At 39.2% G+C, this 27,408-nt stretch overlaps 1 protein-coding gene across 1 annotated transcript; it reads left to right on the top strand.

The window, feature by feature from the left end:
* The first annotated feature begins 577 nt into the window (after positions 1-577).
* LOC139726950 (scavenger receptor cysteine-rich domain-containing protein DMBT1-like) lies at positions 578-24,550 on the top strand. Its single transcript, XM_071637937.1, has 9 exons — positions 578-942; positions 6,635-6,955; positions 11,114-11,434; positions 11,948-12,277; positions 14,779-14,891; positions 15,888-16,089; positions 18,228-18,551; positions 20,844-21,161; positions 22,859-24,550. The coding sequence occupies exons 1-9, from the start codon at positions 870-872 to the stop codon at positions 23,593-23,595; spliced, it is 2,739 nt and encodes a 912-aa protein (XP_071494038.1). The 5' UTR covers positions 578-869; the 3' UTR covers positions 23,596-24,550.
* The last annotated feature ends 2,858 nt before the right edge of the window (positions 24,551-27,408 follow it).

Consider the following 27,408-nt stretch of genomic DNA (forward strand, 5'->3'; position numbering starts at 1 on the left):
TATATCTTTCTGAACTTTACCCAGAAATTGTGAAGTCAATCACTCTCCATGTTTTACGTCAGTTACCCCAAACAGCATGCATCTGTTTGTTTCTGTGTGTGTGTGTGTGTGTGTGTGTGTGTGTGTGTGTGTGTGTGTGTGTGTGTGTGTGTGTGTGTGTGTTTTTTTTTTTTTTGTTGTTGTTGTTGTTCTTTTTTTTTCAATACAGTGCTAAGAAGCATCCACCAAATCGTGTCACTCGAACTGTACTAGTACCGTAGCATCACTGAGCTCCGGTAGTACGGTAGGCCCTACTTTGGTGTGTCATCAGTGGCCGTATCGCGCTCCACAATGGGTGATAGAGCCTTGAGGTTGCTCCCTTTCATCGCCCCTCCTCTAGTGGGTGGATGCGCATGACACCACACCGGTTCCACTTGCACAGCTAGCATAGCTTTTGTAGCTACCGTATACCACAGTCGATAGTCGCGGTCTACTCTGCATGTACCACTGCACCGTACCAGCATCCATTGCACTGCATCAGCTGCCGTGTCTGCTTGGCAATGGTCTCTAACAATATACTACGTAGACTGTACAACTGTAGGCAGGAATCAAATACTATTACAAGTAAATTGGCAGCCAGTAAACTCAGCTACTGTGTACCGGGGCGTTACAATGGACTGCGTGGAAGTCTTATCCATGTCCATGGGGCATTGCTAATGTCTAAATGACGGTATTGGTGGAAGTCTTCACAGGACACAGCGGTGGTACAGTCCCGTACTACTACTGAGTACTACCTAATCACCGAGAGGAAACAGCGGCGATACCACTAGCCAAGCTGCCAAGCGCCCCACCTGTAAGCGACCTGTGAACCTGCTGGTTGAGAGCTCAACATGTCTGTTGGAACTTTCATCTTACATTCATTAGTAATTGCACTGCTTGCCGTCGCCAACGTTTTGTCGCAAGGTGAGATCCTTACAATTACTTATGGCATAGTTACTAACACAGTCATCAGTGCATCATCTGATGAGGATTAATGTTTTGTGAGATATAGATCTAGATCTGCTGTCACCTGGCTTTGTGAAATGAAATGCTTATATAGCAACCATTTTATGAAATGTTAAAGAGCATACAATTCTAAGAGGAATTCAAAGTTTATTTGATGACAATAGACTTTGAGATGGCTGAGATATCCAAAAACAAAGACTCAAAGTAAAACAAAGCGATCTTAAATGAAAGGTGGGCCTCGCCTTTAATAGCATTGCAATTGCTTTGTGTTTGGTTATCTCAGCCATTTCAAAGCAATGTTTCATCAAATAAACTTTGAATTCCTCCTAGAATTATATTCTCTTTCATATTTCATAAGAAATTTCTCATTATCTTTAAAAAAAAAAAAATCATCATCAAACATTGGAAACCTGAAGCCCCATCTCAACCAGAACCATACCAACCCTTCAGCAGGCACACAATCATGAGTCAAATTCATTGTCACAATCAGGTCAATAGCCAATAGGCTGTATCTACAGGCCTACACTCACAGTAAAATTTGATACAGTACTTCTTTTGAGATGATGGGAAAGAGAGGAGAATGAGGAGGAGTGGATGATTAACTGGCTGCTGTCGTTCCATATGACCATATTGATGGGCCCTGTACAAGAGTTGGTGCTGTACAAGAGTTCGCGACTAGTTCACCACTCCAGATTTTGCTAGTTGCAGAGATGTCTCCTGAAAATTACAGAGACTCCAAGGAGTCACAAGAAATTTAAACATGTTCGATTTTTTGGGAGACTTTTTCCAGTCTCCGTGAAGTCTCTGTGACGTCTCCAAGACGTGTCCATCAGTTGCAGAGACGTTGCGGAGGCTAATTATATCCGCGACTGCTGAGACGTCTCCACGATGTCTCCGCGATGTCTCAGAGACGTCGCTGAGACCTGCTGGAGACCAGAAAAACTGGTGAGAGGTCACGGAGATGTCTCCGCGACTATATCTGACGCTGTTTGACCTACTTTAGAAACCACGTGACCCATCTGCGTGCTGACATCCTGCCTAGATCAAGTCAGATGATCCTGCAATGGCTCCATCATATTTGAAACTTGTCGACACTTGACATTACTCATCTCAGAGACGTCTCATTGGTAAGATCGCAAGCCATATTTACATGTATGTTGGAGATATCTGCTGCGACTGATAAGTTGGAGAGGTCGTGGAGACGTCTCCATTGGTTAGGTACGGCCTTTATGGTGAGGCTAAGACAAATAATATAACTTCATCTGAAGCTTGTCATTGCATTGAGGTACACAACTGTACACAGCCCAATGATGATTGTTTTATGTTCAGATGTCTCTGTACGTCTGTGACATGGTTACTAGCACTGGTGAATGAAAAAGAATTCAGTGACATGTCTTTTAAACTCTTCCAAAGGCTTACAACTATATTGAAAAAAAAAATGAATTCACAGAAATTTGCAAAGAAATTTTGAACATGTTAGAAATATCTTATAATAACGAAAACGTTTTGATTATTTGATTGTAACCTGTTTGCGAAACCTGATGAAACCTAAAATTATCTATATTCACAAACATTTGCTGCATGGTGAGATAACCCCTGTAACAGGGCTGTAATTACATGTAGTTAATTGGGAACCCACAATTTCGCTCACACAAAGCTTTTATTCTTGTTGCATTTGATCTCACTATAATTGTACTCCCTATACACACTCTCAAAATTTTTAGCAATTATATGGACTATCTGACATGGCTGTCATACGTACAATGTATGTTCTTAATCTCATATATGAGTCTGTTGCCAGTTCATTCGTGGTCTGCCTCTTCTCCTTCTGCCTGGAGGAACCCACCAGAGGGATTGGTTAGCTATACGATCAGGTGGAAGTCGTGCAGCATGCTCAAGCCACTTAAGCCGCCTTTTATAAACGATGGAGGATACTGGAAGTTGATTAGTTCTCTCTCTGACTTCCTTGTTGGTAATGAAGTCATTCCACTTAATGTGCAGTATTCTTCAGAGGCATTTTGAGTCGAATGCATCAAGTTTGGATTCTTCAGGTGTTTTCAAGTTCCAAGTTTCACAACCATAAAGGAGTGTTGATAGGACATTTGAGTTGTAGAATCGAAGTTTGATTTTCAGGCAAAATTTCTTGCTTGACCAGATTGTGTTCAGCTTCTTGAAGGCAACAGAAGCCTTCCCAATACGACAGTTAAGTTCCTTTGCAATCACACCCTCCTTGTTTATAGAACTCCCAAGATATGTGAAGTCATCCACAATGTCAATCTTTTCTTGGCTTATATGATATGCTGAGTTTAATGGTGAAAACCCCAACCTCTTGCCCAAATTCTCAACAGGTAGCGATAGCTTAATTCTTGCATTACCACCTTTGATGCTTGTGATGCCAACTTGAAAAATTGCATCTATGGGTCACTTTTGTCCACATAGAGTTAGCCCAATTCAGCTCCAATTACCATTCATTGATCATTAGCCTACCGAATACCAACTTCATCTTGTATTGAGTTATGATGAATTTCTTGCAGAACATTCTACACAGTGTATGTTGTATGTATGAAAATCTGTAAAAATCTGCTGTTCTAGATGAAAAATTACTCGGAGTAGGCTGAAAGCATGCAAGACATCCTGCCCTAAATACTTTTAGCATGAAATACACTTGTACATGGATATTGCATAAATTCCTTTTAGGAACATGGTTGTAACAAAAATCTTGTTACAACAAAGTAATGAGTAAGTTCCCAAAATTATCATCCAGCATCCCTACTTCTATTTATCCTTCAAATATAATGCAATTTTTATATGACGTAAGAAAGCTGCCAGTCTTGAGGACTTCATTAAAACAGGAGTTGTCTGTGCACTTTATGTGTGCCTATAGTGATAAGATTCATTGTGGGCGCTGAGTTACAAATGTATGTGTACACTTGTAGGCCCCTACTATAAAAGTGTTTTTTTTTTTTTTTTTTTTTTTTTCTCTCATGCTGGGCTGGTTAACTGAATTTTGCATGTTTTTAATTCAACGGAATCAGGACATTAATTATTGGAACACATATGGCCTGCAAAAAAAAAAAAAAATTGCATGCTTTTATTTTCGCACTGGTAGCTTCTGGTTGCTCGAAATGCTGTAAAAAAAAAAGAAATTACAAAAAAGATTTTTGCCTTTTAAACTTTACTGATTCAGTTTGATCGTGCTTTTCCAAGCTACAGCATATATGCGTGTAGTGTCGTATGGATGTGCTTGGGTTCTGTAGCTTCATTGAATTGGTTGGTATCGCAGTGGCTACAATAGTGAGAATATCTATGCAGCCATATGGTTGACCAGCTGCAGATGTGTCGCATGTGATACTAGTAGTCTATATCAATTGCCACCAGAGGTTGAAAGTGAAATTGACTGAAGTCTTGTGCATGTATATCAATGTCAGGTAGGCATGGGTGCTCAATATGGAGACCTCTCCAAACAGTCTGCTTTCACAAGTCGACACCAGTTCATGAATAAATGATTACAAATTCCATATAATGAGGTTCCCTTCATGTGGTCTGTGCAGGTATGATGTTGAAAGGACTGTTGTAGTAACTGCAGGGGTGGACACAAAGGATTGGGTTAGCACCTTACAATAGGTTAGCCCTTCAAATGGAACACGATCAATTGGGATTAATGACTCACACAGAGCACAAGTCTCCTTGCTACAGCACACACTATACACAAAATGCATTACACCCTTCAAGTCATCAGTGTACAGTTATCTTTTGAAGCCACTCAAATTGTGATGCACACCCTTATCCTGTAAAAGTGGAAATTTTCACGGTGCTGAACTTTTCACACATTTTTCACAACCAGAAACTAGCGGGAAAATAAAAGCACACAAATATTTTTGCTCGCTATACGTTTCTGTGGTTGAATGTCTTGATTCTGCGGAATTGAAAACATGCAAAACTCGTCTTACCCTGCCAAGCACAAAAAAATAACTTGCACAAAAATATGCACCTTAACGGTATGCCATGTCATTGCTTCAAACAGTACCTGTAGGGTTTATTTTCTTTAGTCATACACACAGTATGAAACATGTACATAGCTTGTATCCCTAGATGGCAGCAAGTTTTCTGTGCAGTGATCTTCCTATTTTCACCCATTCTATGTTTCTGTGACCAATTACTGTGATAATGGGCAAAGTCTGAAAATTTTCACTTGTTGTAAAAGTGATTTAAGAAGCTGACAATATGGATTTATTCAAATTTTTGTTCAGGTGATGACTGTACACAAGTTTTCATATAATATACAGTACATGTACTTTGAAACTATGTATCTTGTTCTATGCTTGATAAGAATGTTCTAAGTCAAATACAAAGATTTACGTTTTCACTCACCATAATTGTCACTGTTAGTCCTTTGGTACCGTTTCATGAAAGTTGTTAGCGCTGACAAGTTGTCAGTCGCTGACAATCACCATGGTAACAGTCAATGACCAGAGCATCTCAGCCGATCAAAACCAAGGATTTTGCTGAAATTGTCAGCGCTGACAACTTGTCAGCACTGACTAAATTGAGGAAACACCCCCCAGTTCTTGTCATACTGTTATGATTCAGTGTACTGTAGTAGACATACACCTGTATGTAATTTACACACATGCAGTCAATGAAAAATAATTGATCGATCGCACATTCCATGACAACATCATAATATTTGCACTACATATTATTGTTGCTTCATCAGAACGTGGAATGATGGAGGTTTCTCATATTCCAATAGCTATTGTGTCATTTATAGCAATCATCAACAATGCTTCCATTGCATGTGGTTTGACCTGGTTAACAAACAGACAGTTGCAAGTAACAGTGAAAACTTCCGGTACTTACATGTAGTGTAGTAAAACTGACTACCACGGTACGTGTATGTTCTATACTTATGCATGATGATAGAGAAGGGTCAGTGCTTTGGGTTTTTGTAACAGAACCTTGATCTGGTTCCATGACATTTGCTACTGCGACAGTTGCTCCCATAAAATATCTGCACACTAAGCAAAACATAAATTCTACCAACAAACATATCCCTAACCCTAATCCCTAATCCCTAATCCTAATCCTCACTTCAAACAAAACCTAAATCCCTATCACAACCCTAACCCTAAGTCCTTGGATAAAATAAGATTGGAGCAATTGTCGTGTCACCGATATGTTCACAATTGTACCATTCTCATTGCACTTAGAGTAACACAGTAATTAGCTCGCAGTCAGGGTTGTGACCAAAATTTCAGAATTTTTACAGCAACAACAGAACATGTTCTTTCACAAGATTTTGGTCACAATTCAAATCACAATATTTACTATGTAATTTTGATTTGCAAAAATTGTGTAGTTGTGCAGTGAGAATAGTGATGGCAAAAAAAAAAAACATTTTTAAATTTGATATCCACCATGCACCACTGGTGTTGCTCCTTGCTATCTTTACCAGCTGTGGCGTGATGTGGTATATTGAATTGGCCTTATGATGGAGACTAGTATTTAAGCATATCATTCACAGTATGTGCAGGTAAGCTCTTCGCACTTAATTGTGACACAAAGGTCCAACCCAAATTTCAGAATTTTTTTTTCAATGAAAATGGCACTCTTGTAACTCTGGTTAATCTTTCTTTCATTGATTTGTCAGATCACTATGACCTCCGTCTTGTTGGTGGCGCACTGGAGGCCGAGGGGCGTGTTGAGATCTACTACTCCACGTCATGGGGCACAGTCTGTGATGATGAATTTGGCATGAATGAAGCCCAAGTTGTATGTCGTCAGCTGGGCTATGTTGGTGCAGTTGAATTCTTCCAGAGGGCACACTTTGGAGCTGGCACTGGAAACATATGGCTTGATGATGTGCAATGTACTGGGCAGGAGGAATCACTGGTTTCCTGCAACCATGGTGGATGGCGGCATCATAACTGCAAGCACAATGAAGATGTGGGTGTGTCCTGCTACACCAGTGGTAAGTGGAGTTGAAAAGTAGTTGATGAATCTGATTAACAAAGATGGTGAGAAGAGGAGGTTTTTGGGGGGAGGATGGGGGTGAGATCTGCCTATATTCATTTATAATTTATACCAAAACTTGTGCAGAAAGCATTTATTATGCCAAGCAAGGGATGGGGTCCCTTATGGCTAACTAAGGGTATACATTTCACACTCCCTTCTAACTCCAAAAGTAATTACTACCAATTTGGTATGTAGATACCATTCTCAAGAACTGAACCACATTAACATTCATTCTTTCCGAGCCCGGCCTTTTCTCGGTGTAAACGCAAACTGGGCCAAATGCGCAGCCAATTTTAGTCTGGCTTCCAAACCCTCTGCCTGTATCTTTCGCTATTCAGGATATTAACCTCCTCAACGTCGAAAACTAGTATAGTTTAAAGTGGTTTTGTCCTGCAAAAGATTTTTTCCTTCGGCATAGGCCTTTGCCCGAACGGTGACTTTGTCGCCGCGGAATTCATTTGGCAAAGGGTCTGAAAACCAGACAATACCAAATTGCGTTGTTTACAAGCAGAGCGCCACTACGACAAAATATTGGAAGGTTTGAATCAAAAGCACGGCCGAGCCCGGTAGTGTAAACGGACAAAATTGCGGGGCCCGGCCTCGCAATTGCGGCTGGGCTCGGCCGCGGCTCGGCCCAGCCCCGCACTGTAAACGGGGTCCTATGATCAGAGGTCCACCAAACTTGGCCATAATTATTGCAGAGCACCAGAAACCACATACATTTATCTGTTATTTTGCACTACATCATTTTATCATATATCTATCTTACATTATCAAGTATTTCATAAGACAGAAGAAACACTCCTTTTTCTTTTGTGATATATTGTGGTCATATACCATATTTTTATTGCATTTGCAGAAGTTCCCAGTATAAAAATAATAATAAATGAATAAAATGAATACAATTACACTAACACCCTTCCGAGATCATCCTGGCAGTACTATTCAAATCAGGGAGTAGCATCAAACACATAAATTTCTATCATCCTGGTAGTAATATTCAAATCTGGGAGTTAGCATCAAACACATTTGTCTAGTAGTGAATTTGGCAAAAGTGTATGCATGCAAGTGAACATCGTACAGCTGTGTGCCACAGCAACTCTTAACAACAGGCTTTTGACATGTATGTGTATGCAAATGAAACAAGTACCTAATCATATACTATGCACAATACACACTTGTGACATGATCAATATTGTAAAAATGGGCTTTTGTGATCTCTTTGCATGTAATTTGCTTTCAGACATGCAATTTCATAATTACTTCCATTATGATTGTATGCTGTAATTGAAATATGAACTGATTATCCCTACTATGTGCAAAATATGTCAAGTTAATTATTGGTTGATATTCTTCTCTATTTACTCAAACAGATAATATCGATCTCGATTTATGACATTTGTGATATTGACATTCCTTTTTTGTGAGGCTAGCTTCTCAAGGCTGATTGCTTACACTGCACAATAGGTTGCTGGCTCAATGTTTGTAAAGAGTTCAAAACTGCAAGCGCTTCTTGTTTACATTCTGTCTGAAAACTGCAAATGTGGGTGAATTTATTGTACCATGACATTTTGTCTTACTATGTAGATTGTCTCTTCCCCCCCCCCCCCCCCCCCACATGAAGAGTTGAGTTAGTGCTGTAGCTATGATATTTGGATTGTGACTCACTTGATTTCGTTTGAAGCATTTCCTCATTGGAATTAGTTCCTCCTATTAAAGCTCTCAAAACAGGTTGCCTTTGCAAAATTTCATCTTGTGTTGTTTTTTTTTCTCTAGATTTATAATAAGAAATCAGACTTATTACAGAAAATTTCCTGCACATTACAATCATGCCAGTGAAAATGCTTTCTTAAGAATGGCTCATTTAAGAAGAGAAATGTGTTTAAAGGAGAAGTCCGGACGATTTTGAATAAATTTCACCATAATCTACTTAAATCAAGGACCATAATGAGTAAGTTTCATTGAAAAATACCCTCCCAACTCGTCACAATTGATTTTTTAGCATCACTTATTTTGAATTGTAACTGTTCAATTTCTGAACGCCGGCGAGAAAGATCACGTGATGGCATGACGTATTAGCCTCACATTGCTTTTTGTTTGGAGGGTCAGCTGGCTCGGGGAGCCCTGCTTGAGCAACGGCGATACGGGCCGAGCAAGCGGTAGCGTTCCTCGTGGTTTCGGCCACACAGCGGATGCATGCGGCATTATCTATTGCTTCACTTCGAAAATGCCGATGTGTGAAGCATTTGGGTGTTCTAATCAACCGGGGGATGGCCAGAAGAAGAGTTGTTGTTGTTGTTTTTTTTGCCATTCCGAACCCAGAAAATGAGTGGGAAAGGCGCGCAAGATGGCTCTCCAATATTTTGATTGACAAGTTTGTCGTCAAAACTTACAAATACTACTCGATGCAGCCTCGTCATACTCCCCATCGGTGGCGTAACTGCGAGCAGCAGCCCCATAGGCATAGCTTAATGGGGCTGCGCACTGTAGCATTCAGGATCATGACAAGGTAGTATCGCGGATAAATATCAACTTAAAATTGAAAAATTTCTTCAATTTGAAGACTTACCAGTGAAGTTGAAGTATTGACTACAGGCTTCGGGCAATGCTTGGTTCTGCCAATACCCAGTAGTCCCTTTCTTTTCTAGTTAATGACTTAATGTGACTCGGTCCAGAGGAACCTTGGAGAACTACACTGAATTGACGGCCAGCGCATAACCGATCGTCAATGGATTTGATTGTGCGCGTGTGATGTGTGCGCCTGTGCTGGCAATAATTCAGTGTTGTAGCTCTCCAAGGTTCCTCTTGATCGAGTCACATTAAGTCATCAATTTGAACAGAAAGGGACTATTGGCAGAACCAAACGATACCCGAAGCCTGTTGTCAATACTTTAACTTTACTGTTAAGTCTTCAAATTGAGGAAATATTTTGATTTTAAGTTGATATTTATCCGCGATGCTACCTTATCATGATCCGGAATGCTACAGTACGCAGTTCCATTACGCTAGGTGTATGGGGCTGCTGGTGGCAGTTACCGGCAGCGGTACTATGATGAAGCTGGTGCTGGCATTTCTTCCGCGGTTCAAGTTACAGTACTGTCGTAATTTACCACCGTCAGACATAGTCAACAGTCTCGGACAACAAGAGAGGCAATAATTCTGAAATTGACAAACTGATTTCAGATTGTTCACACTCACAAGTCGAAAAAAAACGATCGCGGATTGTGATAGCATTTGGCAGCAACAGACGGAAATGTAATATGCCTGATCACTCTGATGACAACAATAGCCAATGAATTGTAAATGATGTGGTGGACACTAATAAGTCCGGCAGTATTACAATACATATAATATTTCAATAAAATGAAAATGTTATAACATTGCAACTATTTTACATTAGTCTTTGATGGATTTTATATACATTGTAGATATATATCGAAGATCATTTGAATAAAGGAATACAACATTTGGCAACAGCACTCGTAAAACAGTGAACGGACTCCTGCAGTAGCGCCAACTAGGCAGACCTAGGCAGGCATGCAGATACCGCGCCGCAGTCAGCAGTGCAATGGGAGATCGATGCGTAGCTGGCCCTGTCTTATAAAGCCTTCAAATCAATCCCAAGTCCCCAAATCAATCGCAACTTGCATTGAAGCTCTCAAAAAACTTGCGATTGATTTCTATCACAAGTCTTTATAAGACAGGCCCCTGGGGCCCTGCACCCACAGTGCTCTCAGCCTAGGAAACTGAGCCTGATGCGTCACGCGCAATGCATCCTGGGACAGATAGTACGAAGGGCTGCTCGCGACGGATTCGAACATGAAGAATTACCTTATTTTTAAAAAAAATCATAGTAAATGTATCTGATGGTCTTTTCTCGTCAGGAAAAGGGTAATAGGTTCATGAAATATTGTTCTTTACACGGGAAATGGCTGATAATTGTCCGGACTTCCCCTTTAAAGGATTAGCAAGTGATGTTTTCAATTTACTTTTGTGTTTGTGTATCAGTGGGAGATACAATCATGTATTTGTTTTTTCTTTGTACACTTAGAATTTGCTATGAAAACTAAGATACAATATCATATCATCTCACTTCTTTGGACTCTCATTGTAGATCAGTACAAAGTGCGTCTGGTTGGGGGCAGTACATACCATGAAGGGCGAGTAGAAATCAACTACCTGGGTGCTTGGGGCACTATCTGTGATGACTCATGGGACATCAATGAGGCCACTGTGGTATGCAAGCAGCTGGGCTTTACAGGGGCACTTGAGGCCTTAGGAGCGTCAGCTTTTGGACCAGGGGACGGGACCATCATGCTTGATGACCTCAACTGTGATGGTCAAGAAGCCTCACTGGACATGTGCCCTCATCTTGGATGGCGGATGCATGACTGTGGCCATTCTGAAGATGCCAGCCTAAAGTGTGATATAGAGAGTAAGTCACTATCTTTTTGTGAGGATAAGGGGGAAAATATGGTATGACATTTGGCACACCCATTATCGTCTCTTTTCCTTGTTCCTCATAGGCATTCTACAAAGTTCATGATGTCATCAAATCTATTATTTACTGCTATGGTGTTTGCTTATAAGAGAGAGTGTGTGTATCTCGATGAAATCAAGCAAGAATACATTGTAGCTTTGTTACATCTGCAGATGTTTAGACTAGAATTTCCCATGCAGAGTTACACAAGCCCAAGAAGTTTGTTTCAATTCCATCTAAAAAATGAGTTATATGGAGCCAGCTCTTTGCAATGAATGATTGAATGAAGTGGGATCTTTCATGTGCATGAGTTGTGACTCTCTCACACACAGAACCTCCATTTTATGTCCTGCTCTAGTATCTGACGGAGTGTTTTGCCTCTTACTGGAGGGGACAGGATGAAAACTCACAACAGTAACTTGAAGTATTTTGAAGTAACTTGAGTGTCTGAATATCTGGCCTTTACAGATCACATGGTACGACTGGTAGATGGAGGAGGTCCCAATGAGGGTCGAGTTGAGGTTATACTCAATGGCAACTGGTCCACCATTTGTGACCTTGGCTGGGACACCAAGGATGCCAATGTGGTTTGTCGCCAGCTAGGTTACATAGGGGCCACTAATGCACCAAGAGGGGCACACTATGGTGCTGGGATAGGAGTCATTGCCCTGGATGATGTACGATGTGAGGGTAATGAGAGAGAGCTGAATGACTGTTACCATGGTACTTGGGGATCTGTGGATGACCAGTGTAACCATGGCAATGATGCATCTGTCGTCTGTGCCAACCAAACTGAATGTAAGTGCATTTTTTTTTTTGTAGTTGAAGTCTAGTCCTTTTCTCATTTGTAATTAATTTTCCTTGATCCATGGATAGTGTGCTATATAATGCGACCCAATTTCATATGACATGAAAGGAGACCTTCAGACAATTTTTTATCCTTTTCACACAAACGTGTATATAACATGATGAAAATGTGTTCCATTCTTCTTGTAGCTACCAAGTAATATTCTGAACATAGCATCTCACTCTATTCATACTCACATAGGCCTAGACATGAGTTTGTCAGTTTATGGAACATGGTTTTTGTAACATGAATTTTTCATTTTTGTTCTTTTTTCAATCATTTTTTAAATGCACAAAAGTATGTTTGTACAAGAATTGATTGATTTAGAAATTTAAACCTCATTTTTTAATGAAATTAAAAATTTTGAATTATACATGTAGCAAAGAAATTACTGCTTTTGTGTGGTGATCCAATGTACATGATCACTTTGCTATTTTTTACATGCTTTTTATGCCTCCGCCACGAAGTGGTGCCGGAGGCATTATGTTTTCGGGTTGTCCGTCCGTCCATCCGTCCTTCCGTCCGCCGGAGGCATTATGTTTTCGGGTTGTCCGTCCGTCCGTAATGAATTTTGTGGACAGGGTAACTACCAAAACCTTTTGAGGTATCCTAATGAAACTTGGCATGTATGTGTATTAGGGGGTGAAGTTGTGCCTATCAACTTTTGGGTGCACATGCTCAAGGTCAAAGGTCAAAAGGTCAAGGTCAAATGCTTAAAATTTTACTATTTCCCCCATATCTATGCAATGCCTGAAGATATTTTCTTGGTATACATGTACTACCCAATTAAGATTCTCTGGTGAAAGTTTGGGGTCATGAGGTCAAAAGGTCAAAGATCAAAAGGTCAAGTAAAATGTTAAAATTTCACTTTTTTCTCTGTACATGTATCTTGGAAATTGTTCAAGGTATCTTCATGGAACATAGTGTATATGCATCTACTAACTGGCAGTGGTTATCTAGGGAATTTAGGGTTCATGGGGTCAAAGGTCAGGGGTCAAAGGTCAAGGGCAATACTTCAAAATCTTACTATTTTCCTTATATTTATGCAATGCCAGCAGGATATATATTTTTTTCAAACTTGATGTATGCATGTCTAACCCAATAGAGATTCTCTGGGATTTTTTTTTTGCCAAGAAGGTCAAAGATCAAAAGGTCAAAGATCAAGTGAAAGTGCTGAACTTACTTTTTTCTCCATATCTCGGAAGTGGCTCAAGTTATCTTGAAACTTAGTACATGCTGAATTTATGTATGTTCTGCCTGACAGTGCTTCTCTTATAAATCAAAGGCCAGATGAAAATGATAACAATTTACTGTTCAATACAGAAATTGCGCTTTTTCTCCATACCTTGAAAATTACTCAGTGCATAAACTTATGAAATGGTCAAAGTCAAGTTAAAGTTCTTAAATCCCCAAATACATGCTCTCCTATTCATCCAATTAAACATAGGTCAAGGAAGGTAAACATTCAATACATTTGTGACAAACATGTCATTTTAATATTTTGCCAATTTTGTGAAAATGTAATCACACATTGTCCACATGTACTATAGACCTATTAGGAGAATCATGCATTATGGCGGAGGCATACCAGTCGCCATAGCGACATTTCTAGTTAATACTAAAAAAGCTCTGTACTTATAATGCATAGTTCCTGTAGGGTAGTGGTAGTCATATAAGCCTGTTTTAACACCATAGGGGTGACAAGTTTAATGAGACCCAGGAGATGGAATTATCCATCTTTTTATTGAAATGCCTGACCAGATTTACCCCAAACTTGGCAGTAATCATTCTGTTGTAGTTGTAGGGGATAGTAAAGTTATTCAAATGGCTTTATATGAGGTGCTTTGTGTCTTTGATGTAAATTTCAATTTTGAGGATAGGCAGATGACATGAAGATATTCCTACCTTTTACACTCACCTCAACATGTTTGATAAGATCAAACACGATGTGTGACAATCTGCTTGACCTTTGTATGTATTACACTTAATATGTTTAGATAGTAAATATTTGCTTGTTGACTTGTCCAAGGTGAAGGATTTGAACTGATAAACTGTAGTGCTGCAGAATAGTTTATTGAATGTAAACAAAAGTTTTGCCTTCGTCTAGTGGCTTCTTGTTTGAAATCATGCTGTTGAATAGTAGCACATTATATGTCATATATCTTAACAATGACAGTGAAGGTGACAGTACATCGATGGAATTAAATATTTTGATACATCGCTTGGCTGTTAATGTTATCATGATCATCATCAGCATTGAAATTAGTGTGTTGTCATTGTCATTGTGGTGTTTTACACCACATAGATATAGTCCCCTCTGTGCTGTACTGGGAGTAGTCTCCTATGTACTGTTTGAAGAATATTCAAGATATTCTTCCATTGTAACTATACAAATTCTATCGAAAATGAGAATACAATCTGTCAACCTATTTGTCCTGTCTTTATGCTATAGTGAATGTGCGTCTTGTAGATGGAGATACTCCCCAGTCGGGGAGAGTTGAAGTGTTCTTTAATGGAGAGTGGGGAACTGTCTGTGATGACTTGTGGGACCTGTCTGATGCAAGGGTGAGTTCTCCTTGTCATGACTTCAAGGCAGTTTCATGATAATGCATGTTCCATAACCACATAATATCTGCAGGGTTTAGATTTTTTATTTTTATTTGAAGTGTTAACAGTGTGATCTGAGTAAGTAAAGATAACTGCGTGTTATTCAATACATTACTACACATTACACCAGAAAAGCTCTCATGAGATGCACAATGAATATTTGTGTTTTGCATCCTAAAGACGTCTGCTCAGGACACTTTCCTGTCCACATGGTTTTAATTTATCTTTTATGATATTTATATTAAAGGTAAATATAAGGCTGGTTGGTTTTAGTATTTCTTAAAACTTACACGTCTGGAAACTCTGGGGGCTCGTTCTTAACCAGCTGATGTACATTTAGATTAGCTCAGCTCACTAATGGTTTTATTAAAAAACACAGTCATTCATGAAAGTGCATGATTGGAAACACAGGCTAAATTGAACTATTGATGGAATATGTGAGATACATATGAGTGCAAATTACTGCCACATACTCGTGTGAAGAAACAGATTATAGAATTGATACATGCTTGTCGATTTTGTTTTTCAAACTATAAGGGTCAATGACAGACATTGTTGTGTGAACTTTGGTGCATTTCTTTAGGAGTTATTTAAAGGAAATACCAAAATCTCTCCCTTCTAATAAACAGATCTTGCATTGCAGAGAAGATGAGAGTTTTTAGAAGTTTATTATCCATCAGCCATTTCAAGAAACCATTGCTCAACAGATTGGTTTCTTGCGTTCAATATTTGCTCAATGTGATTTATGGACATTATGCTGTTGTTATATTTATTCATGAATGTTGGCATGAAAACAGGTCCACGAGTTTGGTGCTGTGCATTCTTTTCAGTGAAGGGGACCCATACAAGTTGAGTGACATTGAAATTTTATGATGGCAGATAAAGTGATGGCGTTGATGTATCATGCTTGAATATTTAAACTGGGATTCCTCTCCCCCCTTTCCCTTTCTTCAGGTTGTGTGTAGGCAGCTGGGTTACAGTGATGCCCTGGAGGCCAAGTTATCTGCAGAGTACGGCGAGGGCACTGGGAGCATTGTCTTAGATAATGTCTTGTGTACAGGGTTTGAAGAAAACCTGACAGAGTGTCTCCATGATGGTTTTGAAGTTAACAATTGTGGCCACCATGAGGATGCTGGGGTCATCTGCCAGATTTCAGGTAGAAAAAAAAAAACTATTTCAGCTTCTTTCAGTTACTTGTAATATGTTTAGATGAATTGTATACAAATATACTTTGCCTTGAGAGTTTCTTGTTAAAACTATGGGCAGAGGTGACTCCAAAAAGACTATTCATTGAGAGGTGCAGCCCCAAAGTGAATAGTTCTTTTGGAGGCTCTGAGACCTAAAGTTTGAACAAGAAACTCAAAATTAGGCAAAGTATATTTGTTTTATATTTTGGATCAAAAATTTAAACAAAAGAAGGGGATATGGAGGAAATGCAAAGCAATCGGGCCGTCGTATGGTGGATACCAGGGGCGGATCCAGGGAGGACCCCAACCGGCGCACGCCCCCTCTTTATTTCTTGTTGAAACAAAAGAAATAAAAAGAAAAAAATGGGGGGAGGGGTGCGTGCGCCCCCCCCCTTTAATTTTGTAAACGCGCCCCGTCTTTAAGCAATTCCTGGATCCGCCCCTGGATACGATGTTGTGAAGGGATCCTACACTGACCAAAAGAAGCATGCAGCAACACACGATGTCAGAACTGCTTTGTGATGTTTGTAAAAAAAGAAAAGAAAAAGACAGTTACATTTCGCAAGCACGGCGCACGGTGCGAAGCAATGCGCAATGTCAGAATTGTTTTATGATGTCACAATCATTTTGTTAGAAATTGATACATTTCACAGAGTGACGGTAAGACTCGTACCATCACTCTGTACCGTACGAGCAGTGCGCAATGTCAGATTTGCTTTGTGATGTCACAATTGTTTGTTAAAAAATGTTACATTATACAGAGTGACGGGTACAAAGCTCTGCACAATTTCAGAATTGCTTTGTGACGACATTTCGCAAATAGTATACTATTTGCAAAATGTTGTCATAGAAGTGACGTCATTTTGCAAATAATACTTTATGGAGTGTCAAATTTCTGACATAGCTGAAAATACCTATAATCACATGAAGCTCTTTCAACCAGTCACCAGAGAATAAATTTTGATCCAAAATATAATAGCTTTTATGTTCACAACTGCTGCTACTTCTACTACAGGCAAACCCTGCCATGATGAGATGTGTATGACCACAAGATTTTACCTATTCGTTAGCAAAGTCTTGTTAACATGCATACCCGAAGGTTGCTACATGCAATTATACACATTTAGGACTGCAGAATGTGGCTACACCTATGCCCTATGTGTAGGCGAGAATACTTTTTATGCCTCTGCCACGGAAGTGTTGCTGAAGGCAGAATGTTTCCTGGTTGTCTGTCCGTCCTTCCATCCTTTTGTCCTTCCGTCCATAATGAATAACATAATAGCATAACATAAAAACCATTCAAGGTATTCTGATAAAATTTGGTATGTGTATGTATGATAAGACGAAGTTGTGCCTATCAACTTTTGGGTGCATATGGTCAAGGTCAAATTCTCAAAATTTCACTATTTCCTACTTCCTGCTTTCCTATTTCCCTATTGAACCACCAGACTGTTATTTCTGAATACTTATTAATCAGATATTTTTTGATCTACCAGTGTAGACATAGGGGAGGGTACATTATATTCAACCTGCTTCCACTGACAAGCTTTCTAACATGGGTTCCAACCATCCATACCCTAGTGAAAGTATCCACTTATCTTAGCTACATAATTAGTCACACCCTCTTGAGTTAAAATAACACTCAATATTAATTGACAAATAACATACGCTACTTGAGTGAAGTGCGAGGTTTGTACACTGCACATCAAGTGTTACCAATCCAGTTCTTGTTTGTTTTTATGAGCTTGCAATACACACCGTGTGTAGATGTGTGTGTGTGTGTGTGTGTGTGTGTGTGTTAATTTGTACAAGATATGTGCCTGGTTGTGAATCCTCCTAGCTTGCATTGGGAAGTCCATCTCCCCTTTCTTTCAGTCTCCTAGTGAACAGATCAAGAAAAGGAAATGATGATTGCTTTACCATGAAAATCTTCTATGTGTTTTTGACATTAGTTTAATCTATCAAGTGGTATGTGCCATGAAAGGATAGTATAGTATTGGTTGAGGTGAGGATTCAGCTTTTAACTTTTTGCAAAATACTTAGAAACCACTTCACAAAATGTTAAAAAGCATACAATTCCAAGAGTCTCCTTGTTTCTTTATTCAAGATAACACCTATACACTACGCCTGGCTGGGGGCAGTGTGGCTTCGGAAGGTCGTGTCGAAATCTTCTACAAGGGCGAGTGGGGAACAGTTTGCGATGACAACTGGGACATTGATGATGCCGAAGTTGTGTGCCGTCAGCTTGGTTACACCAATGCTGAACGCTTTACAGCATCTGCATATTTTGGGGGAGGCTCGGGGCGGATCTGGCTTGATAACGTGAATTGCTTGGGAACAGAATCTTCCATCTTTCAGTGCCAGCACAATGGATGGGGCAGCCACAATTGTGCACACATTGAGGATGCTGGAGTGGTCTGCCGCAATGATGGTGAGAATCATGCTCGTCTTTGAAAATAATACAGTGCTTATATAGCGCATATCACTACCGTGTAATGCGCTTTAAAGGGACTGTACAGTACTGGTTGAGGTGGGGATTCATGTTTTGAACATTCCTAAGTGAGATAATGAGAAACCTCTTATGAAATATGAAAGAGCATGTAATTTTAAGAAGGATTCAATGTTTATTTGATGAAAAATGGTTTTCAAATGGCTGAGATATCAAAAAAAGTGATAATAATAAAAGGCGACAGGCCATGCCTTTTATTAGGATCTCTTTGTTTTACCTTGTTTTTGGATATCTCAGCCATTTCAAAACCGATTTTCATCAAATAAACTTATGATACCCCTTAGAATTGCATGCTCTTTGACATCTCAATGAGTGGTTTCTGAATATCTTGCAAAATGTTAAAAGCTAAATCCTCACCTCAACAAGAACTGAAAATGAAAAAAAGAAAAAATGTCTTTCACATTAAGAGATTCAGTCACATTCCTTTAAGTGTCTAGCAGTGTTCCATTCTCTTCACGTGTCACTGCACGATGAAACTACCTTCAGCATCCGTGACATATGAAGGAAGATGTGTCGCTTACTTCAGATTCTCTATACAGCAGTTTATTGTCCCCGCCGAACGAGTTCGAGCAAGGGACTATGAAACGGGCTCCGTACGTGTGTGTGTCCGTCTGTCCGTCCGTCCGTCCGTCCGTCCGTCCGTCCGTGTGTCCGTGTGTGCGTCCGTGTGTGATCAAAATCTTCAATTTGCTACTTCTCTGTCATTTATGAGCCAATTTTGATTCTGTTTGCTTTATATGATAGCACTACATGGGAGCTTTGAAACTTCTACACAGAATTTCAGTCGTGACCTTTGACCTTGACCTTTGACCTATATTGTACATTTTGCTACAAAATGCTACTCCTTCGCCATTTCTAACCCGATTTCGATTCCGTTTGCTTTATGTGATGGCACTAGGTGAGGGCTTCAAAACTTCTACACAGAATTTTGACCTTTGACTTCTTTGACCTTTGACCTTGATTTTTGACCTGTATTGTACATTTTGCTACAAAATGCTACTCCTTCGCCATTTCTAACCCGATTTCGATTCCGTTTGCTGTATGTGATGGCACTAGGTGAGGGCTTCAAAACTTCTACACAGAATTTTGACCTTTGACTTCTTTGACCTTTGACCTTGATTTTTTGACCTATATTGTACATTTTGCTACAAAATGCTACTCCTTCGCCATTTCTAACCCGATTTCGATTCCGTTTGCTTTATGTGATGGCACTAGGTGAGGGCTTCAAAACTTCTACACAGAATTTTGACCTTTGACTTCTTTGACCTTTGACCTTGATTTTTGACCTATATTGTACATTTTGCTACGAAATGCTACTCCTTCGCCATTTTTAACCCGATTTCGATTCCGTTTGCTTTATATGATGGCACTAGTTGAGGGCTTCAAAACTTCTACACAGAATTTTGACCTTTGACTTCTTTGACCTTTGACCTTGATTTTTGACCTATATTGTGCATTTTGCTACAGAATGCTACTCCTTCGCCATTTCTAACCCGATTTCGATTCCGTTTGCTTTATGTGATAGCACTAGGTGAGGGCTTCAAAACATCTACACAGAATTTTGACCTTTGACTTCTTTGACCTTTGACCTTGATTTTTGACCTATATTGTACATTGGCTACAAAATGCTACTCCTTCGCCATTTCTAACCCAATTTCGATTCCATTTGCTTTATGTGATGGCACTAGGTGAGGGCTTCAAAACTTCTACACAGAATTTTGACCTTTGACTTCTTTGACCTTTGACCTTGATTTTTTACCTATATTGCACATTTTGTTACAAAATGCTACTTCCGGCGGGGACATATGTTACGCACCGCGTAATTTCTACTTTTCCTTGTTTGTTCAAGAGTTGATGATATATCAATATTATATCAGAAAAATCTGTCACTTTTCAAAGACAAGGAATTTGAGATAATAAAAGAATTCCATGTTTCGTAGTAACCATTCACTCAATTATGATTTGCAGTTCATATCAATTATCAAATATAAATTTATATGTGTGTGAAATGATTTATTCCCTTTATTTTGTCTATTGTATTTTAAACCATTGTTTCAAGCATTGAGTAACTGCCATCTTTTTCCTTTTATTTGCTCTCCTGATTCTTGGTTTAATATCAGCTTTATGATTAAATTTGAAAAAATTACATCTAGATTTCTAAAATTGAAAAGCTGCAAATGGTTACTGATTTCCTGATTTTTTGGCAAAAACCAGGGTCTTCCGAGATCCGGCTTGTAGACGGGAGTGACTCCAGACATGGTCGTCTGGAGGTCTATTTTGAGGGCAGCTGGGGGACTGTGTGTGATGATGTATGGGATGAGCAGGATGCCACAGTAGCATGCCGTGAGCTTGGTTTCCAGCATGTAGAGGTACACAAGGCAGACTACCCTCCAGGCAGTGGCCCTATCTGGCTGGATAACTTGGAGTGCCAGGGTGAAGAAACTTCCATCAAGTACTGCGACCACAATGGGTGGGGCCAGCACAATTGTGACCACAGTGAGGATGTTGGACTCATCTGTGCTGATGATGCAGGTACATGGGGATGGCAGAGGTTCTACATTTTGTGCTAGTCATATTCTAGTGTTTGTATATATGTATGTTAACTTCACATTAAATAAATATTACTGTACGAGGCTTTGTGCTTTACGATACAGTACAGAATAGTTCACCAAATATGAAAATTGATGGTACTTGTGCTTCATTATATGCTTCCAGAATTCAGATTGACATGAAGGAAACCTTTCTGTACAACTTTTTGTTATTTTCAAGATGTGTGGTCACATTTAGTCTCCACCAAAACTATGAAATGTATGTACACATTTGTTTAGTAGAGTCAAATGCTGCTGAAATTAATAGCCAAAATGAATATGTAAGTATAGATTGATGTGGCATGTCCTCAGGTAACCTTCCAGAAGATTACTGTGGTAATGTGAATGATTTTCACAAATCTTTACAAGACAATTTCATGAATGGTTGATTGATTTTGCCATCCAGGAGCACAAGTAACAGAATGACAAATTTGTTTCTCTCATTAAGGAGAAATGTTGGTTATATCCTGGGGAAGATATAATTGCGAGTAGTATTCATGTTAGTGGAAGCATAGTGTGCTCTTCATTTCTACACCTATATCAGTTGACTACTGAATTTGTGTGATAATATGAAATGCATGAATATTCATCATCCTCATGAATATGCATGACTCCCAGGGTAGTCATTCAAGTGTGCACATAAATGTTCATACATCACAAAAACTAAGTTCTTTGGTTGTGTGTTCATAAGTTTGTAGAATTATTGTTTTGTAAACAATGATTCATCGGTATATAATAGTTGATTTATATTACAGAGTTTATATGAAACAGTGGAGTTTTAGAGTACAATGCAAAGAAGTTTAATTGTACAAGATGAACTGTTCACTCTGTGGAGTAATATGGAACACTGGGAGAGCTTCAGGAGTAGCCAAGTACTGAGAGGTGGAACCTCCCAGGAGCTCAGGAGAGCTGAATAAAGGACTTGGGTTACTCACTCAGCTGGTTGGAAAACCAGAGCGATGAGGAGACAGTTGGGGGTCTCTTGTAAGATCGTCTCTTATCCAGTCTCTCTTTTAAGGACAAGATCTCTTTTCTTGTGTAGAGGATCATCTCCTTTAGTGGACGTGGTCTCTTTTAGAGGTCAACGTGTTTACCATAGTGTTCAAGCGGTCCATTGCAGTCTTCGAAACAGACTTTACCACAGTGTTTTAATAGCGGTTCACGTGTTTGACAGTCGTCAATACAGTATTTATTGCAGTCTTTGTCTAAGTCTTTGTGTTACAAGTTTTGATCCAGATTTAGTTGTTGTGAAATTGTAAATTCAGCTATTTCAGTTATATTCTACATTAGAGTGAAAGTGTAGTGGTTTTACCGTCCCACGTGAAAGCCGGATTACGACATTACATAAAGATCTAAAGTGTGGCTGTCCCTATCACATCATCGTCTTACATATAATAGTCAAATATAAGGGTTACTTCAATACATGTTTCAGCCATTTAGCTGGCTGTCTGCTTGAGCAGGCATGAGCAGGCACACAGAATTTCAAACTTGTTTAAAGATAATGAAAATCTCATTTCATATAGACATAACTTTTGAAATAATACTCGTTGACTTTATTGTTTGTTTTGTGTGTGTGTGTGTGTGTGTGTGTGACATGAGAGATGTTAACATAATAATGTTTTTTCTTCCATTCCTTTGTAGAGCAATCACTTTCTCGAGGTGCCATCGCAGGTATTATGGGAGGAATCATCTTGACGCTATCTTTAATGATCTTGCTCCTGAGGTATTGTTGCTATCGCCGTGCAAGGAAACAGCAGCCTACAACAGCCAACTCTTCAGCTGCTGTAGGATCATCTGCAGCACCATCTACTGCTGGACCCACCCCTATCTCCATCAACCAGAGTGTGTACTACAACAGCTATGGCCAGACTCTGCACATTAATGCCCCAAGTCCGGGATCCTCCTTAATGTACCCACCTCCCCCATTTACCCCGCCTGCTGAACCTCCTCCCTCGTACGACACCATATCTGGCTACACTCCTCATTCGTATCAGCAGTGTCCCACACTGGGACCTATAACACCACATCCTGAGGCAGCTCCCCCTTACTCCCGTGATGGCAGCCAGCCTAGCACCTCTGGTACTAATGTCACCCCATCCATTCAAACGGTTCCCTTATCACCAGGTGCCCATGTACCATCTCCTTCATTCAAGCCTGACAACCTAACCTCACCATTTCCAGATGTCATCTCCTCTGGAGGTCATCCCCTGCCTAAAGACCCGCCCCACTATGAGTTATCAATGTCACTGCCAGACAATCCTACAGGCAACATACAGAATTCAGCAAGAAGCAGCGCAATGGACAGTGCCTTTACAAATCCCAGCTTTGTGCATGACTCAGAACAAGACCAATCCAGTGAGTCTTCCATGGAACTGTAGCCTGGGCTCTCCTGAAGCAGGCCATTACTGTGACTCTCTGATGATGATGAGCTGTGTTTGTTAAGTGTTCATTTGCTTGTTTGTTTCATTGCTCATATCAGATGTAACCTTAGAGATCAATTTGTACAGCATAGCTATTGTAGCAGCTGTATTGTACTGATTGTTGATGCTATAAAGGTATACTATATAATCCCGATCACTGAACAATTGAACTCTTGTATTAATCACGAGACCATTCCATCTGCTTCTTTCGGTTTATTTCATCCTTTCCTTTTTTTCTGTCTTGATTGCAGAGACAGTAAGATACTGACTCAACTGTGCTGTATGATAAAAGATATGCTGTAGCCAAGGCATAAGTTTGATAAAAGAGAATTTCATGTGAGAGAAACCTCTTATATACAAAGACTCATACATTCATGATTGTAGATAGAGGAGCATAATTAAAATTACAGGAATGTAGTATACAGTGACTCGAGGATTGTACCCTACAAAACACAGTCAAAGAGAAGTTTATTTTGAATAGGGCAATTCTAGTTACAGATTGTAGCTCACCTGAGCCAAAGGTCCAAGCGATCACTCATCATCCGGCATGCATTATCCAGCCAACACATTTTCTTCTTTCCCAAAAACGCATGGGCAAATTTGTCACCAAACCAAGTGCATGATCACTAGAGTGACAATTTACATACTTTCTTAATTCAGGGACCCCGTAACCCCCATTTCAAACTTTTACAAAAAGAAGAAATGTTGTGTAATACCAGAAATATTGTGAGTATTTTAATTAGTAAATACACTTTCAAGGTTATATATAATACATCGATCCAAGGTTTGGGCAGGAATCAAATTGGGAAGGGGAGGCAGTTTTCACATTGAAGTCTTGTTTTTTTTTTTAAGACTGCATAGTCAGATTTTCTAAATAGAGTCTACTTGGCAGGTATTTTTACCAGTGTGATGGAATATGCAAATGGGACACCGTGCTCCCATAGAAGCCGTCAAAGCTGTTTCCCAACCCCCCCCCCCCCCCCCCCAAGTTTTTAATGTTTTCAGGAAGTAGCCTGAAAGAATACATGGAAGGTGAATTTGCAATACTCCGGTTAAGAGCGCAAGACCCATGAATCTCTTATTTTGTATTTGTTTTGTCTCGTTCTTCAAGAAACTTTTTCAAATCCAATTGAAAAAAAAAAATGGTTGTAGAGTGATTCTAATGGCTGACTGTTAATGTAACATGATCTTTTTCATACTTCTTTAAGACAGTGAAAGATATTCTCTTCTTACTATTAGAGCCTAGAGCAGCTCTAGCTAAACTGAATCTACCTACCAGATACCATGCAGAGGCACAGGGCTGAATTTGATAGCCAACAATTAATAGAGGTCACAATTAATTCGAGTATCAGAATTGTCTCATTGGCATCAGCTATTGATATGAGGTACATGTATCATAGGACTGAGATGTAAGTCTTACTTTGTTGTATACGTTGCTATCTTTCACTTTATTATTTTTTTCCCTCTTTCTCTTTTCAGTTTCATAAAACATGACCTTTATGAACTGAATTCACTGTAGCGTACTTTAAAAGTGGTAACATGATAATTTTCTAGTTAATTACACGCTGAGATATTAAATGTTTGCTCTGCCAGTGTGTCTTCAAGTTACTGTGGTAGTTTTTATAACTACAGTAAATATCCATTTTCAACTTGAATGCTGCATACAATGTATATTTGATTATCCTGTACATCACCATAGTTATAAGTTTTGTGCATATTTTGTACACACTATATCACTGAAATTCTATGAAATTCTTCTCACATCAAGGAAAAATGCCACAGATTCTAACGTAAAAACTTCAGCAATTGATGCCGAATTTTGTAGCTGTCTTTGTGAATCATGCATGATGTCATTTAGTCGTGCGCTCAAAATAGGGCCCGCACCTAGCCACCCCGCAGAGCACCGTGATCTCCACAACATATATTTCTTTATGTCTAATACATAGATTTAACCCCTTGAGGACGGACTGATTTTACTACAAAACGTGTTTCCCATGGACACCTGCCTGAGTATACTCGGGACTCGTCTTCAACGGGTTAAGATTTTTTTTTTAAAATGACCTGTTTTCTCGTCAGTTTGCTTGATTGTGGGAACCCTGCAATGTTGTTTGATATTTGATTGTCTGATAGATACTTTATTTCTGCAAATCAATATACATAAATTACATAATCAGGAACCTGGGAAACAATACAAAGTATATTTAAAACAGAGTCGTTTGACTTGCATAGACAGTGATGTAAAGGAAATTAAAGGACAAGTTCACCTTCATATACATGTGGCTTGAGTGAAGGCAACAATATTAGTAGAACACATCAGTGAAAGCTTGGGGAAAATCTGAAAATCCATTCAAAAGTTATGAATTTTTAAAGTATCTGTGCAATCACTGCTGGAGGAGAAGACTACTACAGTGTATGATGTCACATGCGTACAACAATATAAAGAAAATAAGAGAATTTCACAAAACTTGACTTTTTGAATAAAGTGCACATTTCTTCGACATGTTACTGACTTATGTTAGGGGTAATATTATTTCCCCTGACTTCTGAAAGAGAGAAGTCGAGTGTTCTTTTATTATGTGAGAAAAGTGAGAATATCTTGAATTTTCTTTATACTCTCTTTATGTAGTTGTACTCATATGACATCACAAGCTATAATAGTCTTCTCATCCAGCCGTGACTGAGCAGAAACTTCAAAAATTCATAACTTTTGATTGCCCGATTTTCCTCAAACTCTTATTGATGTGTTCTACTAAAATTACTGCATTCACTCAACCCACATGTCTATGAAGGTGAACTTGTCCTTTAATGATATAATATTACAGTGTGCATGTCTATGCAGCAGGGATTACAATAACAATATTATATTTAAGAACCGATAATGCAGAGGGCCACCATTGTAAGCATTGCTTGAAAAGATGTTCCAAGCATACTGCACACTGCACACAGTCCCCTGGGTGCATTTCTGTTCAGTATGCTTGTAGCCATTTTGTGAAGGATGGCACCTCTAGAGCCCCTGATGAGGTGCAGGTACAATGTACCTCTATATTTGCAGTGTACCTTTCCAATACAGTACTATTTCCAATATGTATTCCATATATAGAAATAGATTGAATGATCTTGAAAATAACTTTGTAAGTATGGCATGATGTGTTCAAAGTTAAGCTATGTTGAAGTCTTGGGGAAAATTTATCAAATATCATTTACATGTATATCTGTCAACATAAAATGTGATTTAAATGTCCTTCTTTTCCTCATTTTTTTTTCTTTATGGTGGAACAATTTGTTCAGGATGCATTACCTGTGGTATTTTTTAAATCTTTCATGATATTCATATGCACAGAAAAGCCAAAGCCAAAGCAGAATGTATTCTAGTAGTGTATTTACAAAGTACTAATATGATGTTTGATTGGATCATCTTTAAATGTAGAAATGCAAATCAAGAAGAAACAGTAGAAAAAGAAATGATCACGTGAATAAATGTAAGATAGGCATTATTCCATATATACATGGGAGAGTATGTGGGGTATGTTTAGGAATTTATGGGCCAGATCTTGTCATATATTGAATGGAGCTGAGCTCATACTCTGATACTTATACACCAGCAATAGAGCCAGATAAAAACATGATCTGTATACTGTACCTGTGTTTATACATTATACCAATGGTCTGAGTGCATAAATGAAACAATCGTGTACCTGAGGTAACTGTGGAATGCTTAACCCATGAAGTGAAGCTAAGTGGGTTTAGGACTAATTCCGTAGTTACCACATA

The sequence above is a fragment of the Diadema antillarum genome, unplaced genomic scaffold, assembly GCF_040938485.1.
Source record: "Diadema antillarum isolate AM-2024a unplaced genomic scaffold, OU_Dant_1.0 seq00000105_RagTag, whole genome shotgun sequence".
Classification (NCBI taxonomy): Eukaryota; Metazoa; Echinodermata; class Echinoidea; order Diadematoida; family Diadematidae; genus Diadema; species Diadema antillarum.